Source organism: Hyperoodon ampullatus (genome assembly GCF_949752795.1).
Source record: "Hyperoodon ampullatus genome assembly, chromosome: 1".
NCBI classification, from domain to species: Eukaryota; Metazoa; Chordata; class Mammalia; order Artiodactyla; family Ziphiidae; genus Hyperoodon; species Hyperoodon ampullatus.
In genome coordinates, this window is record NC_136914.1 from 206,590,467 (window position 1) to 206,616,155 (window position 25,689).

The following is a 25,689-nucleotide window of genomic DNA, read 5'->3' on the forward strand; positions in this document are numbered from 1 at the left end:
TGGAGAGGGTGTGGAGAAAAGGGAACCCTCTTGCACTGTTGGTGAGAATGTAAATTGATACAGCCACTATGGAGAACAGTATGGAGATTCCTTAAAAAACTACAAATAGAGCTACCATATGACCCAGCAATCCCACTACTGGGTATATACCCTGAGAAAACCATAATTCAAAAAGTCATGTACCAAAATGTTCATTGCAGCTCTATTTACAATAGCCAGGCCATGGAAATAACCTGTGTCCATCATCGGATGAATGGATAAAGAAGATGTGACACATACATACAATGGAATATTACTCAGCCATAAAAAGAAACAAAATTGAGATATTTGTAGTGAGGTAAATGGACCTAGAGTCTGTCATACAGAGTGAAGTAAGTCAGAAAGAGAAAATCAAATACCGTATGCTAACACATATATATGGAATCTAAGGGAAAAAAAAAGGTCATGAAGAACCTAGGGGTAAGATGGGAATAAAGACACAGACCTACTAGAGAATGGACTTGAGGATATGGGGAGGGGGAAGGGTAAGCTGTGACAAAGTGAGAGAATGGCATGGACATATATACACTGCCAAACATAAAACAGATAGCTAGTTGGAAGCAGCCGCATAGCAGAGGGAGATCAGCTCCGTGGTTTGTGACCACCTAGAGGGGTGGGATAGGGAGGGTGGGAGGGAAGGAGACGCAAGAGGGAAGAGATATGGGAACATATGTATATGTATAACTGATTCAGTTTATTATAAAGCAGAGACTAACAAACCATTGTAAAGCAATTATACTTCAATAAACATGTTAAAACAAACAAACAAACAAAAAAAAAACCACTAGGATGCTATTACTGGGTTGGGTGGGCCCGGTCAGGGAGAGGTTTGTGGGTGAGCCCTGGGTCCCCCGCCTGCTGAGGAGATGGATGAGGATGGGCTTCCTCTCACGGTGTCAGGCATAGACCTGACTAAGTTGCCAGCTATTCAACAGAAAAGAACAGTGGCTTTTCTAAACGAATTTGTGGTGCAGACTGTACAGTTCCCCAACCTCTTTTCTACAGTTTGTGAGGAGAAACTGGCAGACCTTTCTCTTCATCTCTAGCAAATTGAAACAACTCTCAATATTTTAGATGCAAAGTTGTCATCTATCCCAGAGCTAGATGATGTCATATTTGAAGTATCTCCTATAAGTGTCACTAGGATCACAAATGAAACACATTCTGAAACCACTTCAGAGCAACCACAGAACCGTTTACAAGACTCTGGACCACGGGAAAGTGAAGTAACACCAGAAAATATCTTAACTGTAGCCAAGGACATAAGATATGCCAGATATCTCAAAATGGTTCAAGTGGGTGTTCCAGTGATGGCAATCAGAAACAAAATGATATCGGAAGGACTAGACCCAGATCTCCCTGAGAGGCCAGATGCCCCAGTGCCTGATGTAGAAGGTGAAAAAAATACAGAAGAAAGTTCAGACAGCGAATCTTCTTTTAGTGACTAAGCTTAATTTTTTTTTTTTTTTTTTTTTTTTTTTTTGCGGTATGTGGGCCTCTCACTGTTGTGGCCTCTCCCATTGCGGAGCACAGGCTCCGGACGCACAGGCCCAGCGGCCATGGCTCACGGGCCCAGCCGCTCCGCGGCATGTGGGATCTTCCCAGACCGGGGCACGAACCCGTTTCCCCTGCATCGGCAGGCGGACTCTCAACCTCTGCGCCACCAGGGAAGCCCTAAGCTTAATTTTGATAACAATTACATATACATGTGTTGGTGCACATTTACATTCTATAAGAAATAGAGCCTGAACTTTAACTCTTCGTCATAAAAGCATCCAATGGCTACATATCCACCACCAAGCTTCCTCTGTGAAAAAATAAATAAATAAAGCATTTATTAAAAAAAAAAAAAAGACTGACTTCTGATATAATCACTGATTGGAATCTTTAGGTTACATGTTTCACCTATGGGATTGGGCCAAACACAATCTAGATTTTTTTTTTTTTTTTTTTTTTTTTTTGTGGTACGCGGGCCTCTCACTGTTGTGGCCTATCCCATTGCAGAGCACAGGCTCCGGACGCGCAGGCTCAGCGGCCATGGTTCACGGGCCCAGTCGCTCCGCGGCATGTGGGATCTTCCTGGACCAGGGCACGAACCCATGTCCCCTGCATCGGCAGGCGGACTCTCAACCACTGAGCCACCAGGGAAGCCCCAATCTAGATTTTTTATGTCTCTTTAGATACTACATTAAATTCAAGAAGCAGCCACTCACCTGGGTCAGTCCTGCCTCACCAGTCCTTTCCTGGCTTGCTTTCTTCTTCCTTCCCACTTAAGTCTCATGATGCACCGTGACTGAGCAGGACATCCCAAACCAACCAGTTTTTTCCTATTTGCAACAATACCGTGGACTCTCATCAGTTAAAAACAAAAACAAAAACATGCTTGGTCAAGTGTGCTTGTATATAACAGGACCACAAGGCTTCATTCTGTGTTATTACTTTTCACACCATGGGCCAAAGTGAGGATGAAAGATCTTGCCCTGCAATGAGGTAGAAACTTCATTCAGAGGCATGAGAATCAGTAAGGAAGCTAATCTTCAATGGACTGAGCCATGTCTGTATCTACAGTTTACATGCAGCCCCCTGGGTGCTGTACGAGCTGCTGGGTTTCAGATTACTCCGTGCTGGTATTTGGAATACACTTCCTCTATATCCACTTGTTTAACAAAGTTAGTAGCAAATATCAGTTCTTTCCTCTGGGAGGGCTTAGGTGGGCTAACTTCCCCATGTACCACGTAAAGTAGGGTGAAAATAGTAGGTTACACTATTTGTGTAACTCAGTAGTAAGGGCTGAGGCAGGATTTGTTGTGTGCTTTCAAAAGAATGATAACTCTTTTCCTTGTGTAAGTTCTTTCCCACAACTATATTTGGAGTAGGGAACTGCAGGAACATGCAATTTTTCTGTTTTAAACCATCTCCTATTTGTGGCTTACCTGGAGGAGGGCCGGAGGGGAGGGTGGTAGAGTGGAAAGAGGAGTGGGCATATCCATTAGGAGGACTGGGTTGAAATTCTGACTTTACTACCCTACTGGCTATGTGACCTCGGACATGGGACTTAACCTTCCCAGACCAAGGTTTCTGCATGATTCAAATGAGCATACTACCTTGAAGTATTTACATGTTTTAAATCATTTATTCCTTATAACACAGCAAATGTACCATCCATCACCACCTGTGTCTCCTCTCCTTTTGTAGCTCATTGTCCCCTACTTGTATCAAACGCTTCCCATCCTCTTGTCCCACAGCCTGAACTCCCTTGTAACATGTTGCATACAATTTTAAGAGTTTAAAAAGAAGAAACAATACTTACAACACATTTGAAAATACATCTAACAGTTGGGAATGCTATAGTAGGTAGACCAAATAACGTTCTGATTGTTTCTCTGCCATATTAAAAAAAAAAAAAAAAAAGATTTCAATAATTACCTTCCTTTCTAGATCTCCTGAGAGTATTTTCAGATTATTTCCATGGAAAAAATCTCATCCTTAATTATTTCCCTTGTTAATTATTTCTATTTGCATGTGCACACATCTGAACAATGTACATATTTATATATTTATACTGTAAAATTTTATTAATCATGTTCATGTGTGTGTGTATATACTTGTACAATACATATAAACACAGTTAGCAAAGTTATACAGTTTAAAATTTTTAAACATTTGAAATTTCGTGAATTAAATTGCAGGTGCCATAATAGCAAAATGTTTTCATCTCAATATAAATATAAATTGATAAAAATGAGATGAAAATTGTCTTGCTCTAGAGAAGCTATCTTTAATTTACTAAAGATATTTAAGTATATACCATCAACAATTTTGAACTTTTCTATGAACTTTACATATTATGTTAAACATAGAACTATTCATAATAATTATATAATTAGCATAATAAACAAATATATTTTAGATTTACTCCATATTTCTTGTAAGTTTTATTTAAAATAGCATTTTTTTCTGACCATATATGTTCATTTTAGAAAAAATACAGAAAATATCCAAAGATATGAGAATTTTTAAAAACCTGGCATTTTACAAGCTAGAAATAACCAGTGTTACTATATTTTAATCTCTCAGTCTGTCCCTATTTATTTTCTGTATGATTTTCATACTGTGTGAAGTCTTAGATTCTGCTTTCTCTTGGTATCACATGGGACTTTTCTCAGGCCATTAAATATTCCTTAGAAAAATAGTTTTGGGCTTCCCTGGTGGCACAGTGGTTGAGAGCCCGCCTGCCGATGCAGGGAACACGGGTTCGTGCCCTGGTCCGGGAAGATCCCACATGCCGCGGAGCGGCTGGGCCCGTGAGCCATGGCCGCTGAGCCTGCGCATCCGGAGCCTATGCTCTGTAACGGGAGAGGCCACAACAGTGAGAGGCCCGCGTACCACAAAAAAAAAAAAAAAAAAAGAAAAATAGTTTTACTGGAAGCATTCTACTTTATCATATATATATATATATTATGATTAACTAATTTATAAATACTGTTTACTGAATTCTTTTCAATGTTTACATTGGCAAGAAGCTTTTATCAAGATATCTATACATGCATCTATTGAAATATCTTAGCATTGTTCATAGAGTGGCTTCATTATCTAGATAACAAGCTTATTTTAAATATTTTAAAGCTTTCTTTACTGGTTCACTTTTCATGGAATATCTTATAAATACCTTTCATACCCTTTCATACTGTCATCTTCCTTAACAAAGAGTTTTGGCCACAGTTGAACATTCTTTGGGCCAAAGTCGTATTTCTAAATGTCATTTGTTGTGGTTGGTGGAAATTGAATGATGCTCTAAGGTTTGTAGAGTGAGGTGGCTGCCAGTCTCCACTGCAGAAGTCCTCAGGCTAATGATGATGGTGAGGAAGTGGAGGATTGGTACTATTTTCTTATCTTTTATGTCTGCTATCAAGTGAGACTTCTTTCTTCTACCAGTACATCTAAACTCCTTTTAAACTAACATTTGAATTACTGTCAGTTCTGCTATAAAACTTTTTTTGAAGATGTAAATATTTTTTCTAATGTGATTGATATATTAGAAACAGGTTTCAGGATAATGCAAATTTTGTGTTTGCTTATGTGTGATTTTGCCAATGAGAAACATTAGATGAACACAGAAAACCATACCCAAATGAATTCAGCTGTGTAAAAATACACAGAACACGCACACACATGCTCACATGAACACACACACACACCGCATACATCCACCAGTGATCTCCATTTGCCTCTGTGTTAAGAGCCACACCATCCATTCAGTAGCACAACCTTCTGCCAGATTTCAGATCGCTCCTTCCACCCCTTTAAAATAACCACAAGCTGTAAGTAGTCAGGACTCACTTTCACAAGCAAATGTCAGGTCCTCTTCAAGATAAGTATTTTATTTGTGTATTTCTTAACCACTGAACAGTGTATATGTCTCTGAATGGCTGGTTCCTTTTCAGCTTTTGCAACCCAGCAGGACCCTATGGGGCCTTCCCAGAATAGACCCCCTCCTCCCATGTCTTCTACTTGCCTTTTGTGTGTAGAAAAACTTTAGTCAAAGAATAAGTTTAATCAGAGACGTGAGAAAATGCAGGAAAAAAAGGGAAACTGTGAAGCAAGACAAAATAGTAACAGTTTAGCCATTAAACGAAGTCAAGGACTTTTAGTGACTTCTCAAGGGCTATAGATATTCTGAGCCACGTCCTTTGAGCTGTTTTGCAGATACTGAAACCTCCACCAGGTGGAAGAATTTAACTGTATGCTGCCCACAAGCACGTAGACCCCAGATCCATCAACCAGAAAGTTGATGAGGTTGACTCCCGATTACCTCACCACCAACCAATCAGAAGAATGTCCACGAGCTGATCACATACCCCACAACCGCCCTCCCTCACCTTGTTTTTAAAAACATTTCCCTGAAAGCCTTCAGGGAGTTCAGGCCTTTTAGGCACTAGCTGCCTGGACTCCTTGCTTAGAGCCCTGCAATAAACACTGCACTTTCCTTCACAAGCTGGTGTCAGTAGATTAGCTTTACTGCACGCAGGCAAGTGGACCCAAGTTTGGTTCGGTAACATTTTCAGATCTCAGAGAAGCCAGGGACCAACTCTTCCCTTTCCCATCCCAGTTACTCCACTCCTTGTTATGTTTTTTTGGGTTTTTTTTTTTTTAACCTATATCCTAAAATTATCTTATAAGTAGGATACCATTGTATATGTTACCTTAAATTTTATTATTTGTCCCTATTAGAATATATGCCCATGAAGGCAGATAACAGCCTTCTTCACAGTTGTATTATCATCACCTAAAATGTTTGTACCACATATGGATTAATAATTATTTGTATTTTATAAACCAAAGATCCCTTCTCATGTATTTAACATGGAAACTATAACAGTTATTTCTTTATATATGTCCATCTGGAATTAATTTGGGATTCCCCATTATGAAAGTGTGAGCCTAACATGCATTTTCAAAATACTCTTAACCCCTAAGAAATAGGAAAACAAATTACATCATGATTCAGAAAACAAACTTAGGCCTTTGTTTTTCATGCTACTTGCTAGCCAGTTTTATTTTTTTTTCTAAACTGCAATTATTTCACTTAAATTAATATCTAAGAATAGCTCCCTGAATACAGCAGCTTGAGTGGCAACAGAGAGGAAGGGCAAAGACATGCTGATTCTTGACAAATGACCAACTGAACATGTAATTAGAGATGCTAGCTAGGTAAGGGGAGTCAGACCAAGAGGACACCTCAGAGGTCTTTGCTAAATGAAGTGGACTTGCTCACCACACTAAACTGAAAATCACACTAAACTGAAAAGGGCTGAGTTTCAGCAAACATTTATCTAGTGCCTCCTAATGGTGATGTCCAGTGCTGTCAGCTGGAGGCTGAAGGAGTGACATGAAAAATAGAAGAGCACAGAATTTGGTGAGAAAGGTGTAAAAGGACATACATAAACATAATGCCACATTTTATTTATTTTTTAACATCTTTATTGGAGTATAATTGGTTTACAATGGTGTGTTCATTTGTGCTTTATAACAAAGTGAATCAGTTATACATATACATACATCCCCATATCTCCTCCCTCTTGCATCTCCCTCCCACCCTCCCTATCCCACCCCTCTAGGTGGACACAAAGCACCGAGCTGATCTCCCTGTGCTATGCAGCTGCTTCCCACTAGCTATCTATTTTACATTTAATGCCACATTTTAAATATGCATTGTTTAAAGGGGGATACCTGAAAGAATGGCACCAAGAAAGGAGCACCGACTAGTTAATAAGTGCCTTTGGGTTGAAGGAGGTTTGTTGGACTTGACATGGGCAGAACTTGAGAGAGGTGCTGTGCCAGTCACCCATCTGTGTTCTCAAGTCCACTTCCCACTCCTCCTTGTTCTGCTTAGTAATTCAGAAAACTACATTTCCCAGGCTCCACTGCTCACTGGCTTGGGCTGGGAAACAGTGGCTGGAGATGGGAGGCCTGGAGCAAGCTCCCCTTCCCCCTCTTCTCTGCTTGGGCAGCACTGCTGGCAATGGCCATGTCTCCTCTGTGGCTCCAGCTTCTGCCAGACACATCCTCCCTGACTTCAGCTTCCATCTGGTGGTCCTGGGTCCTGCGCTCTAGGGATCCCTTTGTCCTTCCAGCCCAGGGAAGATAGAGCCTTCCTCTTGATGCTCATCTTGGAGTCACTTCACCTTCCCCTATTTGGCATCTTGGCTCTTCAGTTCCTCAAGCAACAAATTGCCTGAATTAAATCCCCTCTGTCTGCAATCCCTAGGAATGACTTTTGTTTGACTGCCTGTACCGTCAGTGACATAGGAGATAAGCTGCTCTTGATGGAGAAAAGCAGTATAGGCTCTGGCCTGGAAAATAATGATGGGTTGGAAGGAAGACTTAGTCTGTGGGAAAGGAAAGGTGAAAGGCCACCTAAAAAACAATAGAAATTCCAATTGCGTGCTGAGACTGTCCTAATGAGGCAATGCCATTCCAAGCCTGGCAAGTCTTTGAAAAGGCTAAGGAGGGTTTTGTGCCTTCATGAATGTTTCAACCAAATACAAGGACAAAATGTTGACCAAGAAAAGACACCACAAGGCCAAAAGGATTTGGATCCAGTCCACCTCTTTATTTTCCACCAAGTTTAAATCAGCTATTTGGGACTCTTGGGAATGACTCACCCACTCAGAATACCAGAGCTGGAAGGTGTCCTTTTCCTTCAAATTATATGCATGAGGACACTAAAGCTTTGCTCAAGGTCACATAGCTGGTAGAGCTGGAAGGCGAACTCCACTGTCCTGATTCCAGTATCAAAGCCATTATTACTCTAGCATTTGAGCTCTTTCCACTCCCCAAGTTTCAGTTCATTACATGCAGGTTTGGTCCTTCAGTAACTACAAGCTTCTGAACAAATTTGAATGGGTTTGTTCCACATCAATAATTTCTCATTTTGAATGAACAATAGTGTGAATGTTACTCATTCCAATGTAACCAGCTTGGAATGATTTTTTTAAATATTATAGAATAAAGTAACAGTAAAGTGACAGATATTATACAGTCACCTGAAATGCAGGTTAGAATTCAGGTAGTAGAATATATATCCTATGTTGATAACAAAAAAACCCAAAACCCCCCAAAAACCAAACACCTCAAACCTGTAGTGTTTACTAAAGTCTCATGCAATTAGTCTTTATGAAACCCTATAGATGCATCGCTTCTATATCCGGACTGAACACCGACGTTTGGAATAAAATAAACACCTTGAGGCATAGACTTCAGAGACATTATCTGTTTAATAAATATGACTGTAAAAGCAATAAACAAGAGCAATTATACATTACACTACATAGTATTTAACAAAAAATACATCAAAAAAGTCATTTTAAAATTAGAAGTAGTTCAATACTATAAGAAAACTTTCTTTTTTTTTTTTTTTTTTAAATTGGCTTCCTATAAAAATAAGTTGGCAAATGAGGGAATTTCAATGCTCAGTTGGAATCCTGGAAAACACAGAACAGCTGCCAAGCACCCCATTCCTCTCAAAGTTGTTGTTTGGAACTTCTGAAAAAAAGCAAAGCAAACCTCTGCATTTTGGACAGTGAATCCAATTAAAAATAAGGCAAAGGAGAAAATGTTGGTTGGGTAGTTCAGGGTAGAGCATGCAGTTTGCCTTCTGGGATTTTGGAAAACATTGCAATATCAGATTTGTAGCTTGCCCTGAATCTTACCTTCCCCATCCATCCCTCCCCACCCATTCCTCTGGCCTCAAGCCTACCAAACTCCTCATTGTGTCTGCACCTGCTGTTGTTGAGTAGGTAGGCACTTGGGTCCCCCCCCATTGGCAGCTTCTCATTACTACCTTCTCTTCGGGATTGAGCTGGCATGGCCTAGTACATTGGTTCTCAAACTTTAGTGTATTTCACAATCACCCGAAGAGCTTGTAAAAACAGATTGCTGGGCCCCAACCCTGGAGTTTCTAATTCAGTAGGTCTGGGGTCAGTGGGACCCAAAATCTGTGTTTCTAACAAGTCCGAGGTGATGCTGATACTGTTGGTCTGGGTACCACGCTTTGAGAAACATGGAGCTAGATCATAAGAACAATAAGGTCCCCTCTGAGCAGTACTTTGCCTCACTCGTCTCCTACAGGTGGGAGGGAGCTCTGAGGAGAGGCACATGAGGACCCTGGAGATGCTGAATCTAGAACCAGCCATCTCTGATCACTTTCCAAAACGCCAGGCATCTCATGTCCATCTCTATTTTAGGTTAGGACTTACAAGCCCTTCTTCCCTGTGTCTTCTCATGTATCCATTCATTTATTCTTTCAACAAATAACTTTCTTAATACCTATTCTAGGCAAGGCACTGTGCTAGATTGAGTGTTATTCCCTTTTTCATAGTTTAGCAATGAAAATTATTGAACTGCAACTCTGAGGACTCCCTGTACTGTTGTGAATGAGCCTCTTTTGGTTTCCAAACACTCTGTTTTCCAGATTAAATTTGGGAGGCTCCAACTGAAGAGATTCAATGAGGATGTTTCCTATGGGATAGGAAGCCTGGCAGGTTGGGGATCATTTGAGTTCTACAAATAGACAGCTGCCTTAGGCATCATCCGTTTCCCAGATTCATACCGAGCATCTTCAACCATAAAATCTTCTGCTTGATTAACTTCTGACTGAAGTGTTGCTACTCTTCCCCTACTTGAGCTACACAAGGGCAGTGGTTGTCAGCATCGTTAGGGCACCCCCATTGTCCCCAGGGCCTTGTTATACCCTGACGCTGGCCTGGGGACATGGCCAAGTAGGAGGCTACACTCTGAGTGGTCTTTTGAAATAACTTTCTCCTACATTTTAGAGTGGGCTTTATCCAATCCATAATACTCCAAGGGCTCCTGCTGCACATAATTTTGTTTCCCTCTTTCTCTGGACCTTCTTTCATGATGGCCCTGGGAGAACTGGGATTTCTTCATGCTTTGAGCCAATCTGCTTGAGTCTGATAACTCCTCCCCTTTATGCTTATTAAATTTTCCTTTGCTAATACTATGCTCAGAGATCAGAGAGCACACATGTAAGAAGTCTAGGGTCATCTTACATAATCACAATCCCATCCTAATATAAGACAAGACCTCCATATATTCTCAAGACTTTTTGACACTCAAACATCAAATCCATTAACTTGCTTCTTCTTCGGCTTAACATCAGTTTCATTTTACAAATATTTTCACTCTACTGTGAGAGGGGAAATACTGGGTAATAGCAACCATCACAGGAGGAAATTGCCCTGCCACATAGTAACACATTCAAAACATTTCTCACAAGAATCTTCTGGAATCTGACTGCAGGAGATTTTTGTTAAGGTGTGACAAAACCACTATTCATCTGTATGCTTTCTTTTCTAAGGTACATGGGCCAGGTTTGAATTGCTTTGCATATCTCAACTCTTTCACACACATTATATGTTTCCAGGGGGGAAAGGCAAGGATATTTGGAAGAGGCAGGTCTACAGGAGGATACAAAAAAAAAAAAAAAAAAAAAAGATACATGAAACTAAACCCTGCAGGGCAGGATGCTGCTTGGTCAGTGTGTATGGAGGCTGCATGCATGGGCGTGTGCAAAGTTGACAGAGAGATCATTAGCTTTGGGTGGTGGAGGCAGGGTTGCCAGAGGCGAGGCCAGTATTTAAAGAACATCAGGATGAATGTCCAGAATCTAGCAACATGTTTGGGAAGAAAAGGCAGGAGCAGTTGAAGGATAACTTGGGGACTGGAAGGAAGAGACACAAAGACATTGACAGATCATGACCACACGTGGAGAGCAAACAAATGGGAAGGTAAGAATGCGGGTAACGGATTCTGTTTTCCACACAGAGCAGGAGTAGGGAAAGCTACAAGGGGAAGCTGTCGTGATGGGAAGGGGGAGACAGGAAACACAGGTCCACTTTTGACACTCCTGCCCGACTGCCTTCCTTCTTTCCCTATCCTGCCTGCATCCATGGAACTTGAACTTGCTTCTTGGTCCCTGTGGCCGTACAGATTGGAGAAGGCAACCTGTGGCCCCTGCCGGCCAACAGAACTCCTGAAGATAACTTAGAAGGGAAAAATGGCAACAAGTAAAGTGGAACAGAGAAACAGCCCAGGGTTTCAAACTCCTGTGCATGTCTTTGTGTCTTGTGAAAAGGGCTGGGGTAGCTAATCCACCCATCAGCCTGTAGTGCTAAAATAGCTGTTAAGTCTAGAGCCAAGAATATTTCCAAAAATACATGCAGATTTCCTTGGCCTATATATGTTAGGAATTTTCTACAAACACAACCAATCAGAAAAAAGAGAGAGGAGAAGAAAGGGGGAGGGGAGTGTTTTTTCCATTAAAATAGAGCACCTGTACACTGCCCCTCCAAGCATGTTCTCAAGGTACTGTCCACATGCACAGGCTTAAAGCTAAAAACCCTTGTTGTCTGTGTCTGAAGAATTAAAAAGTCCCGATGCAGTGAGTGTTTGTTTGTTTGTTTGTTTACATTTTGATTGTTTTTATTTTATTTGTTTTTGTTTTTACTGGCGTCCTCCAGTCAAACATTTACATAGGTAGGGATTTCTTTTGTGCTTTGATTCTCAGCAACTATGGAAATACTTCCTGGCAAAATAGGAAACAGAACAACAAAGAAAAAAAACACAAAGTTAGTGGTCATGGAGAAGGATGCACTTGACAAGAGCGAAATTCCTTCCTGATCAGCAGGTCGCCTGTAGCCTTTGGGGGTTTTCCTTAAATGGCAAATTGAGCCCCGGCAGATCCCCGCTTTGGCGTTGAAGGTGGAGTGGCGTGTCTTGCTCTTTGCAATCGGAGAGATGAGTCACCAGGTTGAGTAGAAGGGGAGGAAGGGGAGGGTAAAGCTACTCTCCTAAGAGAAAACGTGTAACACTTACTCATTTAATGACACTGGCAATGCAAAGGTGTCAGAGACGGTGTAACGTGCTGGGAGCTGTTCCTGGCGAAGGAGGGATTGCTACTTTAATAAAGCAAACAGCGGCTGTGCTTCATACCCCATGGAAATGGGATTGAAAACCAAATGACCCACAAAAATGCACTTAGAAGCTTTAGAAGTAAATAGGGTGAATGCTTCTCTGGACTTGAAGACAGAAAAGCCTTTTTCTTTTTAACCCAAAGCAATTACGCATTTCTCACCGTCTCCCCAAATAAAAGGAAGCACACTGTGAAAACTGGACACCAGATGCGGGGCCACTGTTATTTTTACCTCTGATGTGAGCCAGGCAGCACATTTAAATTTCCCCTTAATACAGCCAACAGAACGTTCCCATGTTCATTTAAAGAGAGGGCTCTGTTTCCCTTTAAGTACTCATTTTTCCCCCCAGGTACCAGATTAACAGTCATAGGACGTTCTAGGTGATTTGGCATTATCACATCAGAGTGAAGCATGAATGCTTATATAATAATTTATCCATCAGAGTCAGCAAGGCAGGGTCTAGATGGGAACATTTACAGCTTCAAGTCCTAGGGCCATCAGACAGGAGGAAACAAGGAGAGAAATGGATCACAATGGTGGCCCCATGGGTTTGTCTAATTTCCTGGGAAATTCCCTCCACAATAAATAGTAGAACTTAGCAATGACCCTGAGACTCTCTATACCTCGCTGTTGGCTTCCCATGCTTCCTCCCCAGACAGAGAGTGAGCCCTACTGAATTATGCTGAAATCCATTTTTAAGACTCCTGGTAGGGCCCAGGTGAAAAGGAGGAAGAAATCTGCCAATCTGCTCTGTCACAGTCTAACCCTCCAGCACTCTCTCTCAGGAAACCCCACTCCTGAGATAAGTTCTGCCAACTTCATGGCTCTTGAATTCTCAGGTTCCATGTTTCCTGGGGGGCAGTTTCTGATTACTGCTAGATTTTTAAAAATCCCAGGGTGATCAGTCTGTCTTTCTTCTATGCATGTTCTGGAGCAGTGTGCCCTCCTTAGAGCTGTCTCCAGGTGATGCTGCCACAGCTTGCTCTGATCATTATACACCCTCAAACCCTGCCCAGCCCTCCAGACCAGCAGATCCAGCCTCTGAGGCCTGCCCTTCTTGTATATTGTTGGAACAAACACTTTGCTCCTTGACCATGAACACTTGAAGCCCAATATTTCAGCAAGGGTTTTTGAAAAAAAGAGGAATAAACTCATAAGAGAAAAAAAAAAAAACACAATAGGAGCAAGAAAGGTTTTTTTTTTTTTTTCTCTCTAATGGAAAGAAGCAGGGAAAGAGGCATCTTAGCTGTTTCTCTCAGGAATGTTAGAGCAGAAAAAGTGGTTACGTCGAGCCAGGAAAGGGTTAGAGAGAGAGCCAGCCATAGACTACTCAGGCTGAAGAGCTGAGGGCTACCAGGAATCATTTACCTATGAGCTGGGACTCCACCTTCTCATCTATCAGCTGGCCAGGCCGCCTGAGTTCAGTCTGAGGGATATGGGGCCTGCTTTCAGGGTGACTGACTTGACTGACCATCTCTCGTTCTTTCTCATTCTGCATCTGGGCATAAACATTAATCCCCGGGATCTTCCTAAAACATTAACAGAAACCATCACTGCTGTGCACGGGCCACGTACATCGCTGCGACAAATGCTTCTGAACCTGTCAGGGAGAAGGGGGAGCGGGGGAGACATGGACGGAGGGACACGCACCTTTTGAACTTGTAGATGACGAACACCGCCAGCCCCACAAACACCACGGACAGCAGCATCAGCATGGCGGAGCCACTGTGGGTTGGAGTGAGGTCCACCAGCGGGGCTAGGGGAGAAAGCAAGGCATGGTCAGGGTACAAGCAGGCAGGTGGGCGGGCGTGCCTCTGCGACAGGCTTGCACTGTTCACACAGAGGCACAGTGAGTCCCAGAAAACCACGTGGGATGTACACACAAGACGCATGTCACACGGCTTGACATGCAGATGCATCTGAGCCTGTCCCAGCCCCCAGAATGCTCCAGGCAGGCCCGTTCAAGAAGCTCAGTGGAAAATTTAAAGCACAGACTCTGGAGCCAGACTGCTTGGATTCAAGGCCTGCTCTATCATGTGCTGGCTGTGAGCTCCTGGGCAAATTACTCTACCTTCATGTGGCTGATAGGGTGACACGAGAATAAAAGTGCATATCTCATTAGGTGCTTGTGAGGATCAAATGAATTGATGTATGTAAAGCACTGGTAACAGTGCTAGGCACATAGTAAGACCTTTATATAAATCTTAGCTTTTATTGCCACTGCTATTATTACTTTGAATCAATATTTATAATAATATAAGTATTAAATTTTCCTATACTCTGAATGAAAGCTTTTCCCACTAAGCAATGCAGAAAACCAGAAAAAACATCAACAGGAATATTTTTATGAATTATCCAACCTCTCTAACGCCTATCCCAGCAATTGCCTTATGAGAGAAAGGACTGGTTGCTTACATTTTTTGCACTTGGAAACTCATGGCTAAGTGAATCTTTTACAAGGGCAGCTGCTCTAATGCTGGAGGAGGAATGTGCAGTCCAGGGTCGCCTCCATAACTTGCCCAAGTCCTGAAAGCTCGCACCAGGAGGTGCCAGCCTCTCAGAGGCAGTGAGTTCTCCACTTGGGCCCAACAGATGCCTTGGCATCCATAAAAGGTTCTCCCTCCTTAACTTTGCTTGTAGCGGCGTGCAGCTCTGGGGAACATCTCTCTCTGCCTCCACACCCTCCTCCTCTATCTCAGGGTCAAGCCTGCTCTACTTTAATGACTTTGTTTGCAATTAATTTTTACCCTCTAGAAAAGTGATATTTTGCAAACATAGTATAGCTCCAGCATAAAAGGCAAGCCACATGAACCCCTTAGAAGCCTGGATGCTGACCTTTACCTTCCATCAATCTAAGCAAAGCCTGATACCCAGAAATTCAGGTGACCTTTAAGCACCATTTTCTGTGGCTTTTCTCTGTTGAAAGCCAAGAGCGCAACATTCTAGTCACCCAGGTAAAAAATTCAAGAATAGGTGACTGCAATGTTGATGATTTCAGACAAGACCAGAGACTGCTTCTGCTTTGTCTGGTTACTGAAGAATTATATCCCAGCCACGCAGTAACCATTACTGGAAAGCCTATCCCATGTACCAGTTTGGGTGAAAAACACAAGTCAAGCCCTTTTTCTCAGAAAACAGGCTTAGTTATTTTAGTAGAATCAGCTTTTAGAAAGCACTAAAATGAAGCAACCTCTGTGATTCTCTCTCCTCTGTGAGTCAAGCAGAGCTTAAGCTGTGAAGTATGAGTGTGTGACGAGACAGGAGTGGTTCACTGAATGGAACACCCAAGGCAAATGTGCTTCCAGCTGGAAATTGAAAAATTAAGGTCTCTTTCATTTACTTAGGCAAACACAGTGCAAAGGAGTCCAGAAATACTTCAGAACTCATACCACTATTGGTAGGAAGGCAGGAGGGAAAGAACACCTTCCATTTATCATAGACATTATTGCAATTGACTTTCAGCAATGGAAGGTGGGGTGGTGATCGTCACTGAGCAGACATGAACAGTGAGGGCCTCACTGGTTAGTGTCATTCCAAAGGACTCAGAAATAATAAATGGAAGAACTATGACTTAAACCAAGTTTCTCTTTCTCTCTCTCTCTCTCTCTCTCTCTCTCTCACACACACACACACACACACACACACACACACACACACACACAATTTTCTATATACTTCAACCCTGGGCTAATTTCAGCAGGAGATATCTGAAATTTAAAAAGATATTTCTGAGAATGGGGATGAAGGGTAAAAGTAGATCACAAGAAGCAACTTAACAAGTGACAAAGTCAAAATATTATTAAGTTTTCAAAGGACCAATTAGAATCCTAGGTCATTCACTTTTAAACATTGATGACATGTATACGCACATATATATGCATATGTGTGTATTTATGGGTGGTAGTTGTGCATAGAGAAGTGGAGCCTCATGCACCCACCACCCCTCAACAACCATCAACCCGCAGATAATGTTATTTCTACCCCCGTCCAGTGCCCACAAACCCCAACACTGGATTATGTTGAAGTAAATCTCAGCGATCATACAATTTCACCTGTAACTCTAAAAGATAAGGTCTTGGGCTTCCCTGGTGGCGCAGTGGTTGAGAGTCCACCTGCCAATGCAGGGGACACGGGTTCGTGCCCTGGTCCGGGAAGATCCCACATGCCGCGGAGCGGCTGGGCCCGTGAGCCATGGCCACTGAGCCTGCGCGTCCGGAGCCTGTGCTCCGCAACGGGAGAGGCCACAATGGTGAGAGGCCCGCGTACCGCAAAAAAAAAAAAAAAAACATAAGGTCTCTCTCACTCTCTTTCTCTGGACATTATCACAATACCGTCATCACACTTATGGAAATAATACTGGAAAGCTATTTTAAAGGTAATCTTCTAATGCAAACCCCTAATGTGACAGGGAACAAAGGGAGGCTCAGGGAGGAGCTCCAGACTGTAAGGATGGTTAGAGGCAGGTTAGCTTGATTAGCTGAGCTTCTGATCCCCAGCCAAACGCTATTGCAGGAGATGCAGAAGAATATCAGTGTTATGGAGCAACCAGGAAGAATACTGAGGCTGCTTGAAAGCGTTGGCATTTGAAATGAATGGAAAACTAAAGAGAGGAAATTGCTCTAGCCAGGCTCTCACTGACACAGAAGGCAAACACGCAAATGGACACTATTTCCCTTCTCTCCCCTTCCCCCTCCTGTCTCTACCCATCACAAGCTGAGGTCTTTCAATTCTAAACCACTCCCACTCAAAAATCATCATTCATAAACAGGTGGCGTTAACAGTGTTAAATAATTAGCATATTACTTTGGGAAAATGAGCTTCTGTATCCTGAGTTCTAACATGTGTGCTCTTCGTTCCCAGCCCCACCCCTATCTTTGCATCACTTAGTCACTGCTTAGTGGCAAGAAGCAGGGAAGCAGGCAGCAGCGGTGAGAAGTTGAGTACCACTGCCCTCTGGGTTCCGTGGGTGGCTTCTGCTGGCTGATCTGTGCCTGAGTATAGACCGGACTGCCATTGCTCCACACAGCCTCAGATGCATGGCTTAGTTTGCCCAGCACTAGTAGGTGGGTTTGTGTGTTTTGCTGGGGAATGAAAACTTGTGATAAATGGGTTTTAGCTTGCTGTGTGCAATAAGCATAAATTAATCCCTCTCCAACTGCAGCCTAAACAAGGTAGAAGGGGCAAGTGCTGCATGGTTTATTTGCCACTGTTCACAAACACAGTAAAGCATGGTCATGGGGTACAGCATGTGACTTGACAATTCTAAGTCTGGGGCTGGCATACGTCGTTTCTACAATCCTGCAGAAATGCACTGAGTTATTATATTCTATTCAAGAGGACCCAGATTGATTATAATAATAGTGCTGCTTACAGGAATAACAAGTCTTCTTGTAAAAAGTGATCGATACACAGTGAGTGCTAAATACAAGGTCACAGCTAAAGTGTATGAGAGAAGAGTGAACTTAAAACACCATGTTTGGGGTGAGGTAACTGATATGGTCCCTTTTTGAAATCAGATTCTTACCTGGACGCTTGCTGACAAGCTAAATGACTTAAACTGAACCTCAGTTTTCTCATCTGCAGAATGGAGATAAAACTAGTACCTGTTTTAGCAAGTTGTGAGAATAAAATAAGATGAAATTTATAAAGCACTGACATGGTGTCTGGCACATGGCACATGCCCAATAGTTTTAAAACTATCATATCATTGCTTTCATATTTCTGAAAGTATATTCTATAGAGAACAAGCCCTGAAAAATGACTAGAGTCCATGGTCAGATAATTTTGGGAAATGGTATATATGACATTCCCCATCTTGAAGATTCAGTATATGAAAGTTGATAGCAGTCCTTCAGGAAAGAAACTCATAAGACTCCAACATAGAGCTTCACAAAGTCATTAGAGCACAGACCCTTTACAGACTTAGGTCCCACACAACACACTTTGGGGAATGCCTCACCTGGAGCATCACTAACCCCTTTTGCTGCAGCCTTGCCCCTTTGGGTTATTTCTAAGTTTTAAAGTCAACAATATGGCAGCATCACCTGGTGAAGCCCCACAAATACCCTTATTGCTGGCTGTATTGACTCTCATTCTATCAAAGGGACTTTCTTGGAGGACTTCTACCTGCTCTAAGACCTTGGAACTTTGAACTCGTACGCATTTCTAATCCAGAAGTTAGTGCCATCAAGAAGTTACAAAAGCAAGTTCAACTTTGTCATAACTTGCTTTTATTTTTCCTCTCCTGTCTCCAAAGCACACCCAAGCCAACCTTTACTTACACGCCTTGAATAGCATAAAATCCATGTGGCTGAAATCTCTTTTTCAGAAATTAAATGGGAATGGCACGGAGAACGTTTATCTAGATCATAGAAAGGGTTGACAGGCCTTTACGACAGAGCACCCTCACTTGGCTAATAGCCCTTCCTTCCAGTTCAAGTCCAAACCCAATCATAAGCCTTAAGGATTGCTATAGCCTCTTGATCATAAAGTCATGATCTTCCAGGCCAGATTGGATGGGAATTCCCAGGGAAGGCTCTAATGACTAGTGAAGCATGGCTACTAGTTTTATTTATTTATTTATTTATTTATTTATTTTGCGGTGTGCCGGCCTCTCACCGTTGCGGCCTCTCCCACCGCAGAGCACAGGCTCCGGACGCGCAGGCTCAGCGGCCATGGCCCACGGGCCCAGCCGCTCCACGGCACGCAGGATCCTCCCGGACCGGGGCACGAACCCATGCCCCCCGCATCGGCAGGCGGACTCCCAACCACTGCGCCACCAGGGAAGCCCATGGCTACTAGTTTTAAACTGAAGATGAGTCTTCAGGAACACCTAGTCACCTCAGGTTGAGGTCACTTGGCCAAATAATGACAACCGTGGATACATCAAAGACCAAACTTATCACTGTAATTGACAGACAGGAAGAGAAGGATGCCTTTTGGTTTTCTAGGGTGGCAAGTCAATGAGGTACCTTGTTTACTATGTAAAGCGTTTCTCAAAGTATAATCTCCCGACCATGTGAATCAGAATCACCTGGAGAACTTGTGAAAATGCAGTTTACTAGGTTTCACTTGAGAAAAAATATATCAGTCTCTCTGAGAGTGAGTCCCAGAAATCTACGTGTGGAACAAGCTACACAGGTCATTATTATGCAGGTCATTATTATGCATACCAGCTCGAGAGTACTGTGTGGTAAGCCCCTCCTACTGTCACTCATAAAACATCCAGTTCTTATCTTTAGAGTGTGCCTGACCTTTATACACTCTGGGTCACTAAAACAAAACAAAACAAAACAAAAACACATCCTTTGATTGCTAATAGTACTTCAATCCCATTATGACTTCAGGAGAATTTTCTAAACTACCTAAAAGGCATCTTAAATCTCCCCTAAGAGAGTGCTCAGCCCTGTCTAGATTAATTGCGTGACTGGGTCAATTCTCTACTTCTTTCTGTGCCCATGCCTCGAGCACCTTGAATTTGAAGCTTCTCCTACCAAGAGGTGAAATCTGTTTCCTCACTCCCTTGAATCTGGGCTAGCACTGGAACTTGATTTGAATGGCACGCAACACAAGTGATGGTGCTCCAGATGTGAGCTTCAAGACCTTGTACACCTTTGCTCTCTCTCTTTGAATCCTATCATGGCCACGTGTGAGCAAGCCCAGGGAAGCCCACTGAAGGAGATGAGAGACCATGTGGAGGAGAGCTTAAGTATCCCAACTGAGGCTGTTCTAGAGCCAGCCTACAGCCAGCTGACCCACAACACGGGGGCAGCCCAGTCGAGATCAGCAGAGCTCGCTACCCAAGAATCCATAGCTGACTGCAGACACACAATGAGCACAGATAAATCCAGAAGAACCACCGAGCTGATCCATAGACTCATGCATAATAATAAATGCTTATTGTTAAGTCACTGAATTTCGGGGTGGTTTGTTACATAGGAATAGCTTATTAACATCTCCTCTCTTCAAAACTCTTCTCTTCCAACTGATTAAACATCCAATTAGTAATTCTTACTATTGGGCTCTATAGTATCAAATTCTTGGTATGGACTTCTGTCCCCACTGGCAGGGTGCCAGGGTATAAGTAACATGACCATAAATGTTCTTTTCCAAACCAGGACACTTTAAGAATGAAAGGGAATGCTATGAAAACTTATGTAGATACAACAGATATGGCCTGACAGTCTTGGTCACTATAGGTGTAAGAAACTTGGTGTCTAAAAGGTAGCTTGTCCTAGATTCTGGTATCTTCTTTGTATTATGTATGTGTTTTATGTATGTGTTCTCCTGCCTTCATTTTTATGTATGTGTTCTCCTGCCTTCATTTTCTCCTGCCAGTTTCTCTGGACTATCTGCCTTGCCTTTCCCATGGGGAACTGTACCTCCTGCATTCTAACTACTGCTTCTTTCCAATTTGATGCACGCTTGTACCCTGTTTCTGAACTGTTCATCTGATCACTCTTTCCTGACCATTCTCTGCCTGAGAGATTCTAGGTGCATCCTCAGGCCAATTACCCTATAGTCATTTCATGCCTTTTTATGGGCCCAGGAAATCTTAGAAAAAAATGGTGAAGAAAGAATCTTTAGAATCTAAAGAGCAACTTCATTGCTGGTATATTTATGAAAGTATCACATTTGTTTAGTCACATTGGATGTTATGTTTAACATCTCAGCACCTGTTATTAGTTATAATACCATAAAAGCTTAATAACTGTTAAAAACCACTGGGTACACACGTCTGTGAAACAGCTTAATTATCTGTAGAGGAAAAAAATGATTTGGGGGGAAAAACAGAAGGAAGGAAAAATATTACTAGCATGACTTTACTCGCAAAAGACTTGTAAATGGTAACTGTGTAGGTAATAAGGCAACCAGAGACTAAAGAGACAGAAAAATGTATTTGGCTGTGGAAGAATTCCACTAGCACTAATTTCATCCCTAAATGGAAAATGTTATTGCAACAATTTATTTTACTTTACAGTTCTGAGCTCCACAACTCTACGATTTGGCATCTGCATCTATAATGATGTGGTTTAGATTATAGTGAATTTTCTAAAGCTTCTGCACTCATGCTAATTCTCCCTTCAAGTGGAAGGGGTTTCTCAATGTAAACTGTCGGGCAGAATTCATGATGTATCTTGACCTAGACTGAAATTCTGAGTACCTTATCCCCTCTCACGTTGACTCATAACATATCCAGAGGTAGCAACTGAAGCTGGGAAATATTAATTCTCTAATATCTCTGTGATAATATCTTTTTATTACACCTGAAAAAGAAATTGAACCAGTCAGCAGCAACCATGGAGGCCAAGATAATACAAGATAACAGTTTTATTAAAAACCCACACATACCCTTGACAAAGGACAATTTTCCTAAACATAATAGCTTAAACAAGGCAACTGCTAGACAGACACGAGGGGTTGAGAGCAGTTACTGGGTGGTAAAAATTTTTTTAATTCAACCTGAGATTTGAGGCTCTTCCTTTGAGAAGTATTAACCTTTCACATTTTTATCATCAGTATCCAAAACTCCAGAAGAGCAGTGACCCTACTGGAAAGCTAAGAGTAGAAGGACACCCCGATTCTCTAATATGTGCAGAAATAACAGTGAGATGCGGATGTATCATTTTCTGCTCACACTAGCACATTAATAACATCGAGATAATATCATTTGTTTAACTTTCATAGAACTCATGGCTATTCAATTACCTGCCACTAACATTCTGGTTCACACTTTAATCATTTTTCAACTGCTTCACGGCCACAGCTCTTGGCTGGCCTTTGCCATTCATCTAGATTATGGATAGAGTATATTCCACATTCAGAGACAGACTTCATTTTTTCCCTACTCCCACTGTCATCCACCCATTCTGCCAATTAAGTAAGCTCCAAATATCGGAGGAATTAGATTTTAATGTTTATTACTAATTTCCTCCTACACTAAATATCAAGGGTTCTTCCCTTTTAATGCATGTCTCTGTTTTAGTGGATGCCCTGAGTTGTAAATCAGATTTATTGCTGGAGATAGCTCAGCACCTTTCCTTGTTATGCAGATGGCTTTCTGTCTGTGGAATGCTTTGTAAGAGCAGTGGTTGAGACTGGTGAATGGCCTGGCTGCATAAGCATCACTTGGGGAACTTGTTACAAATGCAGATTCCTGGATATCTCTCCCTGGGATTCTGATTCCGGGGATGTGCAGTGAGGCCTGAAGAATCTCTACTTTTATGAAGTTTCCTTGGTGATTTGATGTACAGTCAAATTTAAGAACAACTGCTTTATAGCAGGGATTGCTTACCCTGGGTTATAAAGAGATTTTCCAACCACAGAACAGGCTGACATTTATCCCAAATATTTTGAGGGAACCAGTCAGCACCAGCTCTTCCAGTCTCTGTGTAGAAGTCTCAGCAGCCAAGTTTTGGTTGATTTACCCAATAAATAACCCCTGAGAAATGCAAAAAACCTCTAAGTGCTGTTGTTTGCCATTTAGTATGAATCCATCTAGTTAGGGTCTGTGTCCTCAAATAAGATGTAGTGTTGTCCCTTGCTTGCTCAGTCTTTAATTTCTATTCTTATTGCCCTCATCTATTCTACCAAAGAAGAATCAACACTTTTTTTTTTTTTTTTGCGGTACGCGTGCCTCTCACTGTTGTGGCCTCTCCCGTTGCGGAGCACAGGCTCCAGACGCACAGGCTCAGCGGCCATGGCTCACGGGCCCAGCCGCTCCGTGGCATGTGGGATCTTCCCGGACCGGGGCACGAACCCGCGTCCCCTGCATCGGCAGGCGGACTCTCAACCACTGCGCCACCAGGGAAGCCCGAATCAACACATTTTTTAAGCTGCTTCCTCTCCAGCCCCCTTCCCCCTGTCCCCACACCCCCCACTCCAGAGTATAATCACTGAATTTACTCCTGATCATGCACGCTCACAGGAACAAAGATATAGAGTTTGATGTAGCTTAAAAGATCTGTATCAGCAATTAGGTCTTTAATTTATTACCTGTCAGCAGATTCCCTTCACCTGGCAATCTAGTAAAAGATGATAAAATAAAGCTCACAGTTTAAAGCAGTCTGGGGTCCTGGTCTCCTCAACTGAGTGTCAATCCCCTATTCCCAGCTTCCTCTTAAGGTTTTTCACTTGTACGTTTTACGGCACCCAACCCGACATGGCCATGAAACTTAGCTTCTTTGGCAACTAAAAAAGAGGCTCCTCCTCCTGGGATTCCAGCTCTATCAAATAAATTACCATCTCTTGTTACCTGGGTTGAAAAATTCTTATAAAATGAGTAAATACTTTGTGAAAAGAGAAAGGATTACTGACTGGTGTCCAAACCTACTGTCTTTGAAAATCCTTTCATCTGCCGCTTCTTTCCTTTTCCATGTGTATCCTACTTTGCAATATTAAACATGCATTAATGAGAGTTCTCTCACATCATGCATGGATGAGGAACAAAGTGCATGATATAAATGACATATCAAGTAACGGCATATTTGATTTCCCTGAATTTTATCCTTCTCTCTTTCCTCTGCTCATAATTTTACTTTCAGTTAATATACCAATTAGGAATATTTGAGGGTAGGTGTCTAGATGCCCAAACCAAGTATAAACCATACGATATCACTTTGCTGTGCTTCTGCTCAGCACCGCCCCTCAACCTGGCAGGCTTATTTCCTCTCATTTGGGTGAATTCCTATTCAATATGAATAGTTCATTTATTGAACTTTCTGCATGGCATGTTTTTCATCCTCTTCATTTAGAATTAGGGCCACTAGTATTTGGGCCTCAGGTCTAGCCAGTGTGCACTGAATGAGGGTCTTAGTTCATTTCATATCCCTGGAAAAACCACAGCTTTAAAGGAATCACTGCAAAATGAGGCACAGAGTCATGTGAGAAGTAAGATGATAAATCTGAAGTGGACTGTGCCCTTGAGTAAATTCCAAGTTACCAGGGGCAACGAGAAAACTAGTGGCATTTTAGGGATATTTTCTTAAGGGCTCAGGTTTGTTGTGCTGTAAGTACCTACAGAGATCAAATGCTCTACAACAGATTCTGAACCTTCCTGTGAGCCTTGCAGGAAAAATTCTCCCTAAGTCATCCCTATATCACAGCTCTTAAAATACAGGAGAAACCAAATAAATAAATAAATAAATAAAGGCAGGCCAGGGGAAAAGCATGCATAAGACAGAACTCAAGGGAGACGTTACAAAAGATGTGAAGAAGGTCTGGTTTGTTTGATCAGGTAAGCATAGTGTAATCTAAGGCATGAGACCCTGAGCTCTGTCATGAAGTGAGGCTGCTCTGGAAACGATATCAGAGATCAGAGAAGTAAAATAAGGGTTAATAAGTTAAACTTGCTTCTCTCTCTTTCAGGAACATTCCTCTTGTCAGTCCCTCTCCCATTGTCTTTAGGACCTCTCGTTCTGGGACACAGAGTTCTAACTTTCCTTCCATCCACCCATTTCCCACAATGTGTATATCAACAACTATCTTACATCTTAAGAGGATACCTGACATAAAGAAAGCAGAGAGATGGGTTTTCCTTGGATGCTTACTGGATAAATGAGTGCAAGGCTCCACTCACTCATGGTAAGAAGTAACATGACATGGAGACAGGTTCACGGTTGAACACCCTGACTCCAAAGGTTAACCGGGGGGATGGAATTTTTAACACATCTCTACAGGTTATAAATTAATTATATATCTAATTATTTATGAAAGCAATATTTATTGGGCACATGCTATGGGCAGGTTCTCTTCTAGGTACAATGACGGAGACACTATAAAGATATGGTGAACTGTATCCTCAGGAAATTAAATAGGAGAGGTGATGATGATGATCAGACAGATACAGCTTAAAAAAATCCATGTGAGTTCTACAAGGGATAGATGGTATCCAGGTAAAGATCTCTGGAAAGATGCCATGCAAATGTTGGCACTGAGCTGAGCCTTAAAATACAGAGACATAAGAGATGGAGAAAAGTAGAGAAGGGGGAGAAATATTCCAATTGGGAGTATCACAAGCAAAGGTACACTTCAGTCAAAACACCAGCATGTCCAGTCCAGCCCCCAGCTTGATTGAGCACTACTCCCTTTGTCTGCTAAACATGGCGCCAGCTGCCACAAGGTCCTAAAAGCCAAAGAGAGCCACTCAGGGTATGGC

The 25,689-nt window shown here is 42.2% G+C and overlaps 1 protein-coding gene and 1 pseudogene across 5 annotated transcripts in view; one reads left to right on the forward strand and one right to left on the reverse strand.

The window, feature by feature from the left end:
• The first annotated feature begins 905 nt into the window (after positions 1-905).
• On the forward strand, positions 906-1,487 carry LOC307051703 (WASH complex subunit 3-like; annotated as a pseudogene). Its single transcript has one exon. The product of its transcript is annotated as a WASH complex subunit 3-like (transcript).
• Positions 1,488-9,004: 7,517 nt separating this feature from the next.
• The window catches only part of SORCS1 (sortilin related VPS10 domain containing receptor 1), a gene marked incomplete at both ends in the record, with an annotated part of 574,332 nt that continues 557,647 nt past the window's right edge, over positions 9,005-25,689 (reverse strand). Inside the window, 3 exons of one of the 4 annotated variants that reach the window (XM_079705434.1) lie at positions 9,005-9,084; positions 13,902-14,062; positions 14,184-14,289. In XM_079705434.1, the coding sequence (XP_079561560.1) occupies positions 9,005-9,084; positions 13,902-14,062; positions 14,184-14,289 (347 nt within the window). Of the gene's footprint in view, positions 9,085-12,080; positions 12,146-12,274; positions 12,411-13,901; positions 14,063-14,183; positions 14,290-25,689 lie in introns of those variants that run through there. The other 3 variants (XM_079705435.1, XM_079705437.1, XM_079705436.1) reach the window with 3 other exon arrangements.